The sequence below is a fragment of the Lactuca sativa genome, chromosome 4 (genome assembly GCF_002870075.4).
Source record: "Lactuca sativa cultivar Salinas chromosome 4, Lsat_Salinas_v11, whole genome shotgun sequence".
Classification (NCBI taxonomy): Eukaryota; Viridiplantae; Streptophyta; class Magnoliopsida; order Asterales; family Asteraceae; genus Lactuca; species Lactuca sativa.
The window spans coordinates 218,552,882-218,566,978 of NC_056626.2; the positions used below are offsets into that span (position 1 = coordinate 218,552,882).

Genomic DNA, 14,097 nt, shown 5'->3' on the forward strand with positions numbered 1-14,097 from the left:
GAAAAGACAGAATATATAGACTAGCTAATTTGGGTTTTATAGCTAATGGGCCAACATAAGACCCAAAGCAAAATAAAGCCCAAAATCTTATTACGCTAACAGCCATATTAACATATATTCCAAAGAATCCCTTAAGCATTATTGTCTATCCCAAAGATAACCCTAAGGATATGTCCCATTAATTTGAGGATTTAGGGACAAAAACTGAGGATAACGAGAATGTGTAACCGGGTTGAATGATTTGATAAAAATATATAATTAAAAGAATTTAATTATTATGGGTTACAAAACCCTATATGCTCACCAGGCTCCCAAGCCCAAGCCACTCAGTTTTTTGAATTACACGTAGTTGCATAAGAGCACATGTGTGATGATCAGATAAGGGTTTTATGGATTATATGCTAGTAGAATAATAGATGTTTGTAAGGCTTGTATTATTTTCGTTTTTTCCTATGTACTGTATTAACGATGACATTCTAAGATTTTTAATATAATTAAAATACATTTCTTCGAAAATGTTTTGATGATATCTTTATCATATTTTAGGGAACAAATTCCGCAATATTACTTTTAAAAAAAGATACTCTGATTTTAAATAAGCCTAAACAAATCGGTTTTTTCTGGCCGTGAAATTGGAGATGTGACACTGTTTTATGACAATGTGAGTACTATATATTTAGCCTCTAACCAAGTTCTATAACAACAAAAAAAAAATTCAAACATGTGAAAATAGATATTTTGTTAGGGAACGCATTTCTATTGGTCGGGTTCGCGTGTTACATGTTCCATCCGCTCACAAGTTTGTTGATATATTTATAAAAGGACTTCCTACATAGTTATTCTTTACTTTCAGAACATTTATTCTTCACTTTCAGAACAATTTAAGCATTTGTGAACCTCCCGCTCAAACAGAGGAAGAGTGTTAGTTTATATTTATTGTATACATATAGGCTTTTATTTTCTTTGTATAGTATATGTTCCTATGTGTATGTACGTTACACTGGTTATACTATTAATGAAATGGAACACATCATAAAAACAAACCAAGACTTAAGGGGTTTTTGGTATGCATGAATGAGCTAAAGAAAGGAATGATGCATTGAGGGAGAATGACTTTGTCTATGTTTGGTAGCTTTGAGGAAAGGAAAGAAGCATTCCAAATGGAATCCCATTCCCTCAAAAGGCATCCATTTCATTATTGGCTCCCACCATGTTTTGAGTTCATTCCATTCCTACCATGAATAACAAGTTCTAATTTTACCCTCTAAACTTGCGAAAATCACAGTAGGTAATCACATCCTCTCCAACTTATCAACAACATAATTGATATTTTTTTTCAGAAGTCAGCGACTTTGAATGGTTGGTATAATGAATCAAACTACACCAATCGATTTTCCAGCTACCAATCATCTCCATAGAAGTTCTTTTTTTTTCAAAATTGATTGTTGAAGTTGTTACCAAAATCTGAAATTTCAAGGTCAGAATTTCATCCGACCACAACTATGGAACAACCAAAAGCCCACATCATCTTCCTTGTTATCATATTACCAAATATCCATCTTCTCCATCCGGCAACCCAATTAAACGTAGTATGATCTTGTGGAAATCTGCATATCTCAAAGATCTATAAATCCTAGTGCTTGAATCGATCAATATTACAACTTCGAAGCGCTCTACATTTTTTCAATTTCCATTGTTCAAAGTATCATCGTTTAACATCTCATTAGTGCTCGATTTATTTTTCTTTGTTTCTATTCGATTTTTTGAGTTATTGTTTCCACTAATTTTTTGTGTTGTTGCTTGATTTTTATGTTTGCCTTTTTTAATTATAAAATCCTGCAATTGAGTTCCTCTACTTTTACAACACACCTACGCAAAGCATGTGACCCGAAGCTATGTAATGTTGATTGATTATAAATACCTGCAAGTACAGGTTCTCCTTTTACTTAAAAATTACAAGTTTAAATAGAAAGAAAGACTGTGGGGTATACAGATAACCCCAGTACTAAAATAACAGAGAAAGAGAGATAATTTTGGGGTAAACTTTTCTGAGTTTTATTTATGCTTATCAAAAACGGGAAAACAACCTGCTACTTATCTAAACTTCATGCTAGAAATAAGGAAACAACTACCCACGTGACTACTAAGCTACAAAAAGGGAAAATGGCCTACATGGCCTTTGATTACTTCAACTTGACTTACGTAAAAGTAGATAAAAATAATAGATACTCAAAATTACTTAATTGCCCCCCATGTCTTCTGGATTAACCCAACAGACTCCCCTTTAATCCAGAACTCTTCGTGTCCTTCACCCCAAGGAGTCTTCGCATCTTTATGAAATTGACTTTGGCTAAAGACTTTGTGAATATGTCGGCTTTTTGTTCTTTGCTGCATACGAACTTGACGACCACCTCTCCCCTTTCTACACACTCCCTGATAAAGTGGTATCTTGTATCTATGTGTTTGCTCCGTCCGTGAAAAACCGGGTTTCGAACTAAGTCAATCGCTGACCTGTTATCGAGGTAGAGGGTCACCGATTTTATTTTCTCACCAGTTATTCCTTTTATTAGCCGACGGATCCATATCCCTTGACACGTTGCTGACGTAGCAGCCATGAATTCTGCCTCACATGATGAGAGAGCCACACATCTTTGTTTCTGTGAGGCCCATGCTACTAAGCTTGCATTTAGATAAAATGCCATGCCACCTGTACTCCTTCTATCATTCAAATCTCGTGCATGGTTGCTATCTGAATACCCAATGATTTCAGTTTCATCTTTTCCTCTTTCATAAATCAGACCAAAATCGATGGTCCCTTTGATGTACCTCAGTATCCTCTTGACTACCTGTTGATGTTGTACAGTGGGTCTTTCCATGAACCGACTCGCCATGCCCACTGCGTAGGATATGTAAGGCCTGGTGTGTGTAAGGTATCGGAGTCCACCAATAATGCTTCTATACTCCGTTGGGTTTACCGGTGTGCCTTCTTCATCCTTGGTAAGCTCCAACTTCGGTTCCATGGGATATAGAGAAGGATTGCATTCTGTCATTCCAACTTTTGTGAGGATACTTCTGGCATACGCTGTTTGCTTTATACTTATGCCATCTTGATGTTGAGCTACTTCTATTCCCAAGTAATATGAGAGAGTACCAAGATCACTCATCTCAAATTCATCATTCATTTGTTGCTTGAATTTAGAAACCTCCACTTTACAATTACCTGTCACAATTAAATCGTCCACATAAACTCCAACGATTAAGAGCTTACCATTCTTGCTTCTTGTATACACCGCATACTCTTGAGGGCATCTTTGAAAACCCATAGCTTTCTGAATTTTGTCGAGACATGAGTTCCAGGCTCTAGGTGCTTGGCGAAGGCCATAGAGAGCCTTGGATAATTTCAACACCTTTTCAGGTTCCTTTGGGTTTACGAATCCTTCGGGTTGTGATACATATACTTCCTCTTTTAACTCTCCATTTAGGAAGGCAGATTTGACATCGAGATGAAAAACCGGCCACCCGTGTTTACCTGCTATGGCGAGTATGATTCAGATTGTTTCAATTCTTGCGACGGGAGCAAATACTTCATCGAAATCCAACCCTTGCTTTTGAACATACCCTTTTGCGACTAGTCTCGCCTTATGCTTCAAGACTTCTCCTTGCGGATCTCTTTTTAACTTTTACACCCATTTCAAGCCAATAGGCTTTCGACCTGCCGGTAAATCAACGAGCTTCCATGTGTGATTTCTCTCAATTGCTTCAAGTTCCGACTTCATCGCCCGGACCCATTCTCTTTTTGTAGAAGCCATGGAATAATTAACGGGTTCATCCATGTCTTGCATAAATAAAAGCTCGTCACATTCTTCATATAATTCAGCCAAGGTTCTGTATCGGTGCACCGCCTCCTGTTGATGATGAGGCTGGACTAGTGGACCCTACTGAGCTTGTTGGTGTTGTCGGGATGGGTGTTTGTTGATGATCACTTGACTGGGTATCTTGTTCTAATGGGGATTCGTGAACCACTTCTTCACTTACGTAGTCATCACTTGGTGCATGGTTTAAAGGAGTGAGTGGGTCCACACCTTGTACCTCATGTTCTTGATCTTGTACCATGGTTCCAAATGTGAGAATTACTCCAGGAGTTGCTCGAATTTTCTTAGCTGATTCCCATGGCCAAACCTTGTTTTCTTCGAAATACACATCTCTACTCACTCGTATCCTTCCTGTGTTTGGGTCCAACAACCTGTAGGCTTTACTTCCTGCTTCCATTCCCAAGTGTACCAATACCTCACTACAATTATCAAGCTTTTGCAAGTTCCCTCGCATCAGCTTTGCATGAGCTAAACACCCAAACACTCTAACATGCTCCAGATTTGGTTTCCGCCCGGACCACACCTCATAAGGTGTTTTGTCTCCCAATGCTTTCGTTGTCACACGGTTAAGGATATAAGTTGCATGTCGTGCTGCTTCTCCCCACAACACCTTCGGAATCTCCATGCTACTTAACATGCTTCGCATCATCTCCACAACCGTGCGGTTACGCCTTTCGACACAATACGCTTCAAATTGTTTTGAGAAAAACTCGCCTCCTCGGTCTGTTCGTAACACTTTCATCTTTTCACCCGTTTCATTCTCAACAAGCAAACGTAATTTTCGAAATACCCCTAATGCTTCATCCTTATCTTTTAACAAATATAACCACATCACACGACTGAAATCATCTACAAGTAACAGGAAATACCGATTTCCAGATGGTGTAGAAGGCGTGATCGGACCACAAAGATCTGTATGTATCAGTTCTCATCTAGCCTTGGCTCTATAAAATGTGTGTGTAGGAAATGGATTTCGAGAGTGTTTATCATCTATACAACCTTTACACAGCTGTACAGGCTGCTCCACGTTGGGCAATCCCAATACAATCTTTTTATGTGCCATCCTTTTAAGTGATTGAAAATTCACGTGCCCTAAGCGGGCATGCCACAACCATGATGTTTCTTCACTACTCCCTAGCAAACACTTTGGTTTTGCCTCATTTAGAATGATCTTGTAGAGACGATTAGGGGATCTTTTTACTATCATTAAGAGTCTTCCAGTTTTGTCACGAACCCATAAAAATGAACCTTTCATGAGAATCTCATCACCAGTCTCCGCTAATTGCCCCAAGCTTATTATATTGCTACATAGACTTGGGATAAAATACACCTCCTGTAGCACTCATCTTTCATCTGTCTTACATTGAAAGACAATGGATCCTTTGCCTTCTATCCGCACCTTGGACCCATCTCCAAACCTTACGTAACCCCGAATACCTTCATCAAGTTCCTGAAACTTATCTTTGTCGTCTGTCATGTGGTTCGATGCCCCGTTATCCAGGTACCATACTTTCGTCCGGTTCTCTATATCTTTTGAACTCTTTAACTTTGGTACTACATGTTGTTCGTTCAGATACACTTCCTCTTGGGCTTCAACTGGTTGAAACTTAGCTAACAAAAGTGCTGGTTCATCTTCATCTTGGCCTTGAGTCAGATGCACCTCCTGATTCCTTTCCTTCCGTGGGTTCTTGCACTCTGAAGCATAATGGCCAAAATCTTGGCAGTTGTAACATTGTACCTTGGTTTTGTCTCTACTACTGCCCGTATCATGTCTATTATCGCGGTGCTGATGAGGGCCTCCACCCCTCCGTCTGCCACGGTTGTTCCAGCCGCCTCTTCCACGGCTGCGACCCCGGCCACGTGTGTTTGAGTATCCTCCCCTACCATTCGTTTGTGACATCCGTTGAGCCTCATCATTTTTCTTTTTACTCTTCTCAATCCACTCTTGTTGGGTCAACAACACTTTTCCTTCACTGTTTTCCCCTCGACCACGTACCCTCTCTTCATGGGCTTTTAACCGTCCTAAAATAACAGAGAAAGAGAGATAATTTTGGGGCAAACTTTTCTGAGTTTTATTTATGCTTATCAAAAACGGGAAAACAACCTGCTACTTATCTAAACTTCATGCTAGAAATAAGGAAACAACTACCCACGTGACTACTAAGCTACAAAAAGGGAAAATGGCCTACATGGCCTTTGATTACTTCAACCTGACTTACGTAAAAGTAGATAAAAATAATAGATACTCAAAATTACTTAATTGCCCCCCATGTCTTCTGGATTAACCCAACAAAGACAACCTTCATTTTTTTTTTGTATTTGTTTCTACTTCAATCCATACACAATAAAAAAAACATTGTGGATTTTGTATCAAATTCTAAGTAGATAATTATCAATTAAGATGAAAATAATTTGTATTTAAAGGCTAGTAATGTTGAGTGTTCATTATTGTGTTATTTTGAAGCAGACAAAGAATGTCGAGAAAAAGTTTGTCGTGGTATTTACTAGCAGGTTATAAATTAAGTAAATTTTTTTTAATTTGTGTCATCTGTGTATTATTTAGTAGCAGATTACGATTTAAGCCAAGCCAAAAAAAAGTACTATGGGATTGTCATTTTTAATTAAATTCATTCCATTGATTATCCATTCATACATACCAAACAACATTGATTAATGGCTAATTTCATTCTTATAGAGCAAGCATACATGACAATGGAATAGTAATGATCTGCTCCATTACTTTGTCTATTCCATTACTTTCCATTCCATTCTGACGTCATTTCATTCCTTCGTATATTCCAACGTCCATAAATCGAAGGGGGGCAATGTTTGGCAAAGGTTGCAATTGTTTGAAGGTATGTGATGTGGCTTTGAAGGGATGCATTGGACACCTTATATGTATATGATTGTAATCGGATCTAAAATTTATTCTTGGTGATAATAATAAAAATCTTTGTTTTAGAATGCAAGAACCATCTTCTTTTCTCATTCGTGTATATATTTTATCGATTATTTTAAACATTAATTGCCTAAAAATATTCACAAACGGTCAAACGAATATGACATATATCATGTAAAATTCTGCAAATTAAATCAAAAGAAATGTAAATTTTAAAACAACTATATGTGTAAATTAGTTTAAAGAAAAGTGTTGTGACAATTTCTTTTGTTGGGGGACACATCATCGATATAGATACTTTAAAATTCATTCCACTAAAAGGAATTGGGTAACAAGGTTTTGAAAAGTTCGATATGGTTTAGCTATGGCTCAAAGGCTTCTATTTGCCATCAAGTTTTAATAAAATGTTGTCATAAGTTATATATATATATATATATATATATATATATATATATATATATATATATATATATATATATATATATATATATATATATAAGCTTAGGTTATTATATTCTAACTAGTTATTGTGTTATTGTAGGAATGATTGTGAGCCAATCATTTTACTTGTTTTAAGAAAGTGATTATTACATATTATTGAATTAAATATAATTGAAAAATACCATCTAATTTAACTAGAAGGGTATTTTAGTCAGTTAATATAGATTTAATAAAGAAAATTTGCATATTTTAAGGAAAATTGCATATTTTAAGGGGAATAGATTCTATTAATTTTAAAAATCTGATTGTATGAATGATAATTCTCCTAATTCGAAAATTCTGACGGAATATGTTTATCAATATATAGAAAAATAACAAAAATTATTGAACCATACAAGAATACACATTCTGACATAATATATATTTTGATTTAATGAACTTCTTGAAGAATAACAAAATTTTTGATACAAGTTAAAAAAAATTTCATTACATTCTTAGAAAAGAAAAAAATTTATATACTATGAGAATGTTACACTTATTAATAACAAAGAAATACAAATATATAAAACATTCTACCAGAATATACTATTACATATATTTCTTTTTATTATATTGTATATTATTCTGCTAGAATAATCCATTCTTTTTGGAAGATTGGTGGTCATTGTTCATCTTCATCCCGTAGAATGTTCATCTTCAAGATTCTATTCTGACATAATCGGAATTCAAGATTCCATTCCAGTAGAATGTTGTAATTCTCATATGTACCTTCCCAGCCAAGAAAACAAGAACATTCTTGCTCTTGATTTCAAGTATACCTGCAAATGAGAAATACAACCACTCATTGTTATTGCTTAATCTTCTTTCCATGGTAATTTCAAGCAATAAACACCACATCGAATTCTGTCAACAAAACAAACAATTTTCTGTAAAACACTAACCCCAAAAATCCATTCCATTTATCCATTTCTATCAAGAACAATCAAACCTAAAACCCATCAACACTCCACTGAATTTTTGTCAAAACAAAGGAAAAAAAACAATTTATATAAGCCCTAATATAAATCAGAAAAAAGTAAAGTTTAACTCAGTAAGAAACTACCTCAATACTATGCTGAGAAATCAGAAAATCGCTTCTTTGCCTCTGGATAATCAGAAATTGAGAAAACTTGTAATCAGAAAATGCATACATCAGATAATAATAAAACAAAAAAAAATTATATAAGCCCCAATAACATAATTAGATTTTTAGATTATCATAATTCATAAAAGTGAAAACTATTGTCTATTTACCTCTCGATAATGGAGAAATTGGAGACGAAAATCAGAATTCCAGTTCGGATTTCGGAGAAATCACGAAATCGGTTGAACTATTGAAGCATTTAGACTTTTAGTTGTAGCTTTTGTTTTATGAATATCAAAATATGGAGGAGAACCGAATCAAAAGTTGCAGCCTTGCAGGTTTTAGTTGAAGCTTAAGGATCAGATCAAAATCAGTGAAGTGATAATGATTGAAGCTTTAGAATCAGATCAAAATCGGTGAGACAGAACGACAGTCGACAGAAGTGGAGATTTCAGAAGGAGAATAAAGAAATTAGTAAAATTATTGAATCGATAATCAAGACTAGTTAATCGTTAGTTTCCCAAATCCAAAGCAACCCCTCGATTTCAGAATGAAAAGAAGAAAGAAAAAAAGAATCGAGAAGTTTTACCCGCCTCGTCTTCCTCCTTGGATCGACACCACATCTTCTGCTCTTTTCCCCATATCACAATCTCCTGTTTCTTTCTCCGCTTAAGCAAATACATGCCACAAAAGGATTTAGGGCTAGGTTGGTCTGTTAAGGCCGAAATTGCTGAATTGACTGGATTTTTTAGGGAGATAGAAGGAAGGTGTTTGGGGCGGACGATGGTGGTAACGGCTTTGTATCATCGGTGGAGATTGAGCGACTCTAGATATAAACCTATAGAAATTAGGTTAAAAGGGATTATTATTGGAAGTTACTAATTAAATTACTAAATTATCCTTATTTATTTATTTAATTATTTAATTTCTTATTTAATTTTGATTGACCCACATTTATGCATACAATAACACAATAATTACTTTGAATACCTGAACCTAGCTCTCTCTCTCTCTCTCTCTCTCTATATATATATATATATATATATATATATATATATATATATATATATATATAAAATTGCTGACTTCAGTTACATTTTACAAACGATGTGGCATGTCACGGTTCAGAAAAAAAAACTCGAGGCTCAACATTATCGTCAAGCCACGACTTATGTTATTTAGAACCTTAGGTATAAATTTCTTGTCTGATCTTCAATAGGACAAATTCTAACTAAAATGCTTCAATTATAATATGATTAAAAATAAAAAAAATTACTAAAATCGCCTTTATAGTTTGTGAAAAATTACGTGTTTGATTCCTAAACTTTTTTGTTACATTCCGACCTTCCTTAAATTATATTTTGTTACGTATTTTGTCCTTGTGAGACATATAAAAAGATTATAATACTCTTTTTTATTATTTTTATTATTTTTATTTATATATTATTATGTTTTTTAACTTTATTTCTAGTATTCAATTATTATTTATATTTTACAAATACAAGATGGACCTTATATTCTTGTCCCTACTTCTCTCATTGTCGGCAACCATTTCCGTCAACCTCCACTCGTTGTACACCATCTTCGAGCGCCTCTTCTCGTCGGTAAACACCCTAATCTACTAGAGATGAAGATGAACAACTGCAATAAGATAAAATGGGAACACTCCTTTACCCCACTCTTTCATCAGTACAATTGGCCCACCCCTTTTAAACTCCCCCTAAAGTTGTTTGCAGAATCCGAAATGCATCTCATAGATTCCATCTGTAGCTGTTTAGGGTTCCACCGGAGACCGATGTCAGCAACCTATGCACCATCGGGTCTCTCGTTTCTATATTCAGTCGTTTAGAGATCCACCGGGGATCGAAATCAAAAACCTTTGCACCACCGGAGACCCATATTCTCCGGTGACCTCACCTATCTACGTCGCTGCCACCAGAGCATACAATATGCCATTAAACCGAAATCTAAACTCCGATTTAGTGTTTGTGTTATTTCTGATTAGATTTGAGCAAACAATTCTTAGGTTAGATCTGTCAGTGCTAACACAATCGATGCCACCATGAGCCTTCTTCTGTCTTACCCATCTACGCCGCCATCCATCGGAGTTAACACTACCGCCACCAACCCCCACACCCTCCCCTTTCCTCACAGCTTCACGTCTCTGGATCCTCTCTATGAAAATGATTTCTTTTATCTGTATCTGGATTCTCTTTCTGAAAGTAGATTTGAAAATTAGAGTCATATTAGTTGCAAAGAGTTGAAGGTTTTGGTTACGAAGGGGATGTGCGAGGGTTGATATTTTTTTGGGTTTGCTGAGATTTTTAGCTGATTTCAGTTGTTCATCTTCATCTCCGATAGGTGAGGGTGAGAATGAGGGTGGTTATCAACGAGAAGAGGTGGTCGGAGATGGTGTCCGGCGAATGGGTTGACGAAAATAGTTGCCGGAAATGACAGAAGTAGGGGCAAGAATATGGGTTCCATCTTGTATTTGTATTTTTAAAATATGGGGAAATGACTTAAGAGGGTAATTACCTCTTATCAGTGTTCACATATTAGCAAATTCTTCTTTTTTGTACATAATAAAGCAACTAACTTGTTTTAACTGTTTAAATTACACCAATATTACCGGCTAATACTTGTTTTAACCAGTAACTCAAAGGGAAAATGACTTAGGAGGGTAACTACCTCTTATCCGTGTTCACATATTGACAACTTCTTATTTTGTGTACATAAGAAAGCAACTAACTTGTTTTAACTGTGTAACATCCCAAAAATCATGACCAAAAATTTCGTTTTTAATTTAATAATAAAACCATAATTGTCAAACCATTAATTTAATACTCCGGTATCGGGCCCCACCCGGCATCAGGTCCCTCCTGGCATCGAGCCCTACTCGGTATACAGATCTGTCTCTGTTAGGCCTCGCCTGTCTCCAGGCCCCGCCCGCTAAACATATACAATCATATAACATGCTAACACATAAAGAAACATACTCTACTGTATCCCTATCCTAAGAAACATACTCTACTAATAATGAGATACGGAACATCGTCCGTACTCAGCTAATGACAAGATACGGGACCTCGCCCACACTCACCTCTTTACCAGGCACATACAAGTATCACACAGACAACAAGTATAATCTAACATACAAACATTCCTCGGGCACCCGCCCGACATTATACCTTGGTCTGGAATAATATACTAGCATACAATGCCTAGGGCTAATCCCCGGGTCTTCCTACTAATAGACTACATGGGGTGGCATTGTGGCCTTAGACCCATTCACACAGTGAGGAGACTCACTTTGCACTGCTGAAGCCCTGGCTGGAACTAGCTGAGTATGGACGAAGTTATGTATCTCATTAGTAGCGGAGTATGTTTCTTAGCACAGGGATACAGTAGAGTATGTTTCTTTATGTGTTAGCATGTTATATGATTGTATGTGTTTAGCGGGCGGGGCCCATAGACAGGCGGGACCTAAGAGAGACAAATTTGTATACCGAGCGGGGCTCGATGCCAGGTTAGGCCTAATGTCGGGCGAGGCCCGATGCCGGAGTATTAAATTAATGGTTTGACAATTATGGTTTTAGTATTAAATAAAAAAAGGAATTTTGTCATGATTTTTGGGATGTTACACAGTTAAAACAAGTTAGTTGTTTTCTTATGTACAAAAAATAAGAAGTTGCCAATATGTGAACACGGATAAGAGGTAGTTACCCTCCTAAGTCATTTTCTCTGTGAGTTACTGGTTAAAATAGGTATTAGCCGGTAATATTGGTGTAATTTAAACAGTTAAAACAAGTTAGTTGTTTTATTATGTATAAAAAAGAAAAAGTTGCTAATATGTGAACACGGATAAAAGATAGTTACCCTCCTAAGTCATTTTCCCTTAAAATATAAATAAAAATCGAATAATAAAATTAAAGTTAAAAAAATAAAATAAATCAGTAAATGAAAAAAAATAGAAAAAGCGTAGGGACAAACGTGTAATGTTTTACAAACGATGGAGACATTTCAGTAATTTGCTCATTTAAAAATATTTTAGCAGCGCCAAGTCCTCGCAATAACTCATTCTTGATTAATTAGTTGTTATTTGTTTAAGATTGTTGTATTGTTTGGAAATTAATAGTTGGCCCGTGTTAGGGTGTGTGGATGTTTGTTTGTATTTCCTTTGCTCATTAGTTTCTTGCTAAGGGGCTGTTTAGTAGGATTTGAATTTTTAAGGTCTGAAATTTTAAGAGATCGGAATTTCTAAGAGGGTCTGAAATTTTAAGATCTGAATTATTAATATGTTGTTTGGTTGGAACCTCTGAATTGTTGTGTTGATTGAGAAAAATAACCATTATACCCTTATGTATCATTTCTTTCAATTACAACATTATATTTTTAACCTTTTCTTTATTAAGACAACATACTTTGGAAGTATAATGCTACTTCTTGTTACAGCATTTTGACCATGTTGCACAACATTAATATCATAGTTTAACAATAGATTATCTAGATATGAATGCAAAATAAAGTGCAAGCATGTAAGGTACAAGGAAATTCATGGCTCAGACAAGAATATTGATATCCAATTCTAAACAATGATCCTAATAAACAATAAAAGAGACAAATAAACGCTTTGGTTCACTACAGATCCACATTCCAATCATCAGAGCTTCGTCTTGGCATAATCATCAACTATGTTTTATCACGACAATCTAAAGAGGAAAAAGCTTTTTTTAGAATTAAAAAAATCTCCTGAATTTGGTTGAGATACAAAGACTATAACTGTAATATAATCTTGAAAGTGTCTTCTTACGCTTCCCTCGATTAATTAACCAAAACCCCAGACAAATCCAAAAGAAGGCTGCAGCTCTAGAAAAATACATCTACAACTCTAATAATCAAGTTTTAGGGCGCATCTGATTTTAGGAATAAAAAAAAGTAAACAACATCTATATGAAGTGATAATCGATTTTTAGGGAAAGAAAGAAAAAACCTTACCTAGAATGGGCAATGGACTAACCACACACTGCTGAACGTTGGCTTGAAAACCAGATAAGATATGTACATTTGTTGTGCTTGAACCTTAAAAGCTTGTTGAATTGAACGACAGGAAGAGAAATCGAAGTTTGAAGATCGAACAACAGATGGAACGGAATTGAAAGAGGGAGGCGGCAACTGTACTAACGGAAGAAGGCAGCGACAGAACTGGCAAGCGGAGGCGAAGATGGAATTGGCGGACAGAGGCGGCGACGATAATTGTGGACGGCGACGGTGACGACATGAGGATGGAGTCGGTTTGAGCGAAGGAGACGTGTAAAAGGGCTTTAGCAAAGGGGCAAGAAAGGAAACACGTTCATTTTTTTTCTTTCAGATGTACATCCGTCTCTGAATTTTTAAGAGGATTTTAAAAAATTAAGAGGTTTTTTTAATAGTCTAACAAACAGTCTATATCTGAAAATTTAAGATGGTACCTCTTAATTTTCCAATTAAGAGGCAAACAAACGGCCCTAAGAGCTTTTTATTATATATATATATATATATATATATATATATATATATATATATATATATATATATATATATATATATAGGTAAAGGTTCAAATGAGAACCAAAAAATGTTAAGAATCATAAGAACCGCTAATTTTAAATATATTTTTATCTTTTTTAATATTTTGAGTTTTTTTAAATTTTTTATAAGTTACAAAAAGATAAAAGGACTTCATGTTTTTTTTTAAACTCGTTCCGTAAGTTTAGATCTGATAC

At 35.5% G+C, this 14,097-nt stretch overlaps 1 protein-coding gene across 1 annotated transcript; it reads right to left on the reverse strand.

Moving 5' to 3' along the window:
* Positions 1–2,264: 2,264 nt before the first annotated feature.
* LOC128133586 (uncharacterized mitochondrial protein AtMg00810-like) lies at positions 2,265–3,323 on the reverse strand. The gene has a single exon (XM_052771084.1). It carries the CDS (start codon positions 3,321–3,323, stop codon positions 2,265–2,267), a length of 1,059 nt encoding a protein of 352 aa, XP_052627044.1.
* Positions 3,324–14,097: the final 10,774 nt, after the last annotated feature.

Excerpts from the sequence above, each read along its gene's own strand:
- LOC128133586 (XM_052771084.1), bottom strand. The coding sequence starts at position 3,323 with ATGGGTTTTCAAAGATGCCCTCAAGAGTATGCGGTGTATACAAGAAGC.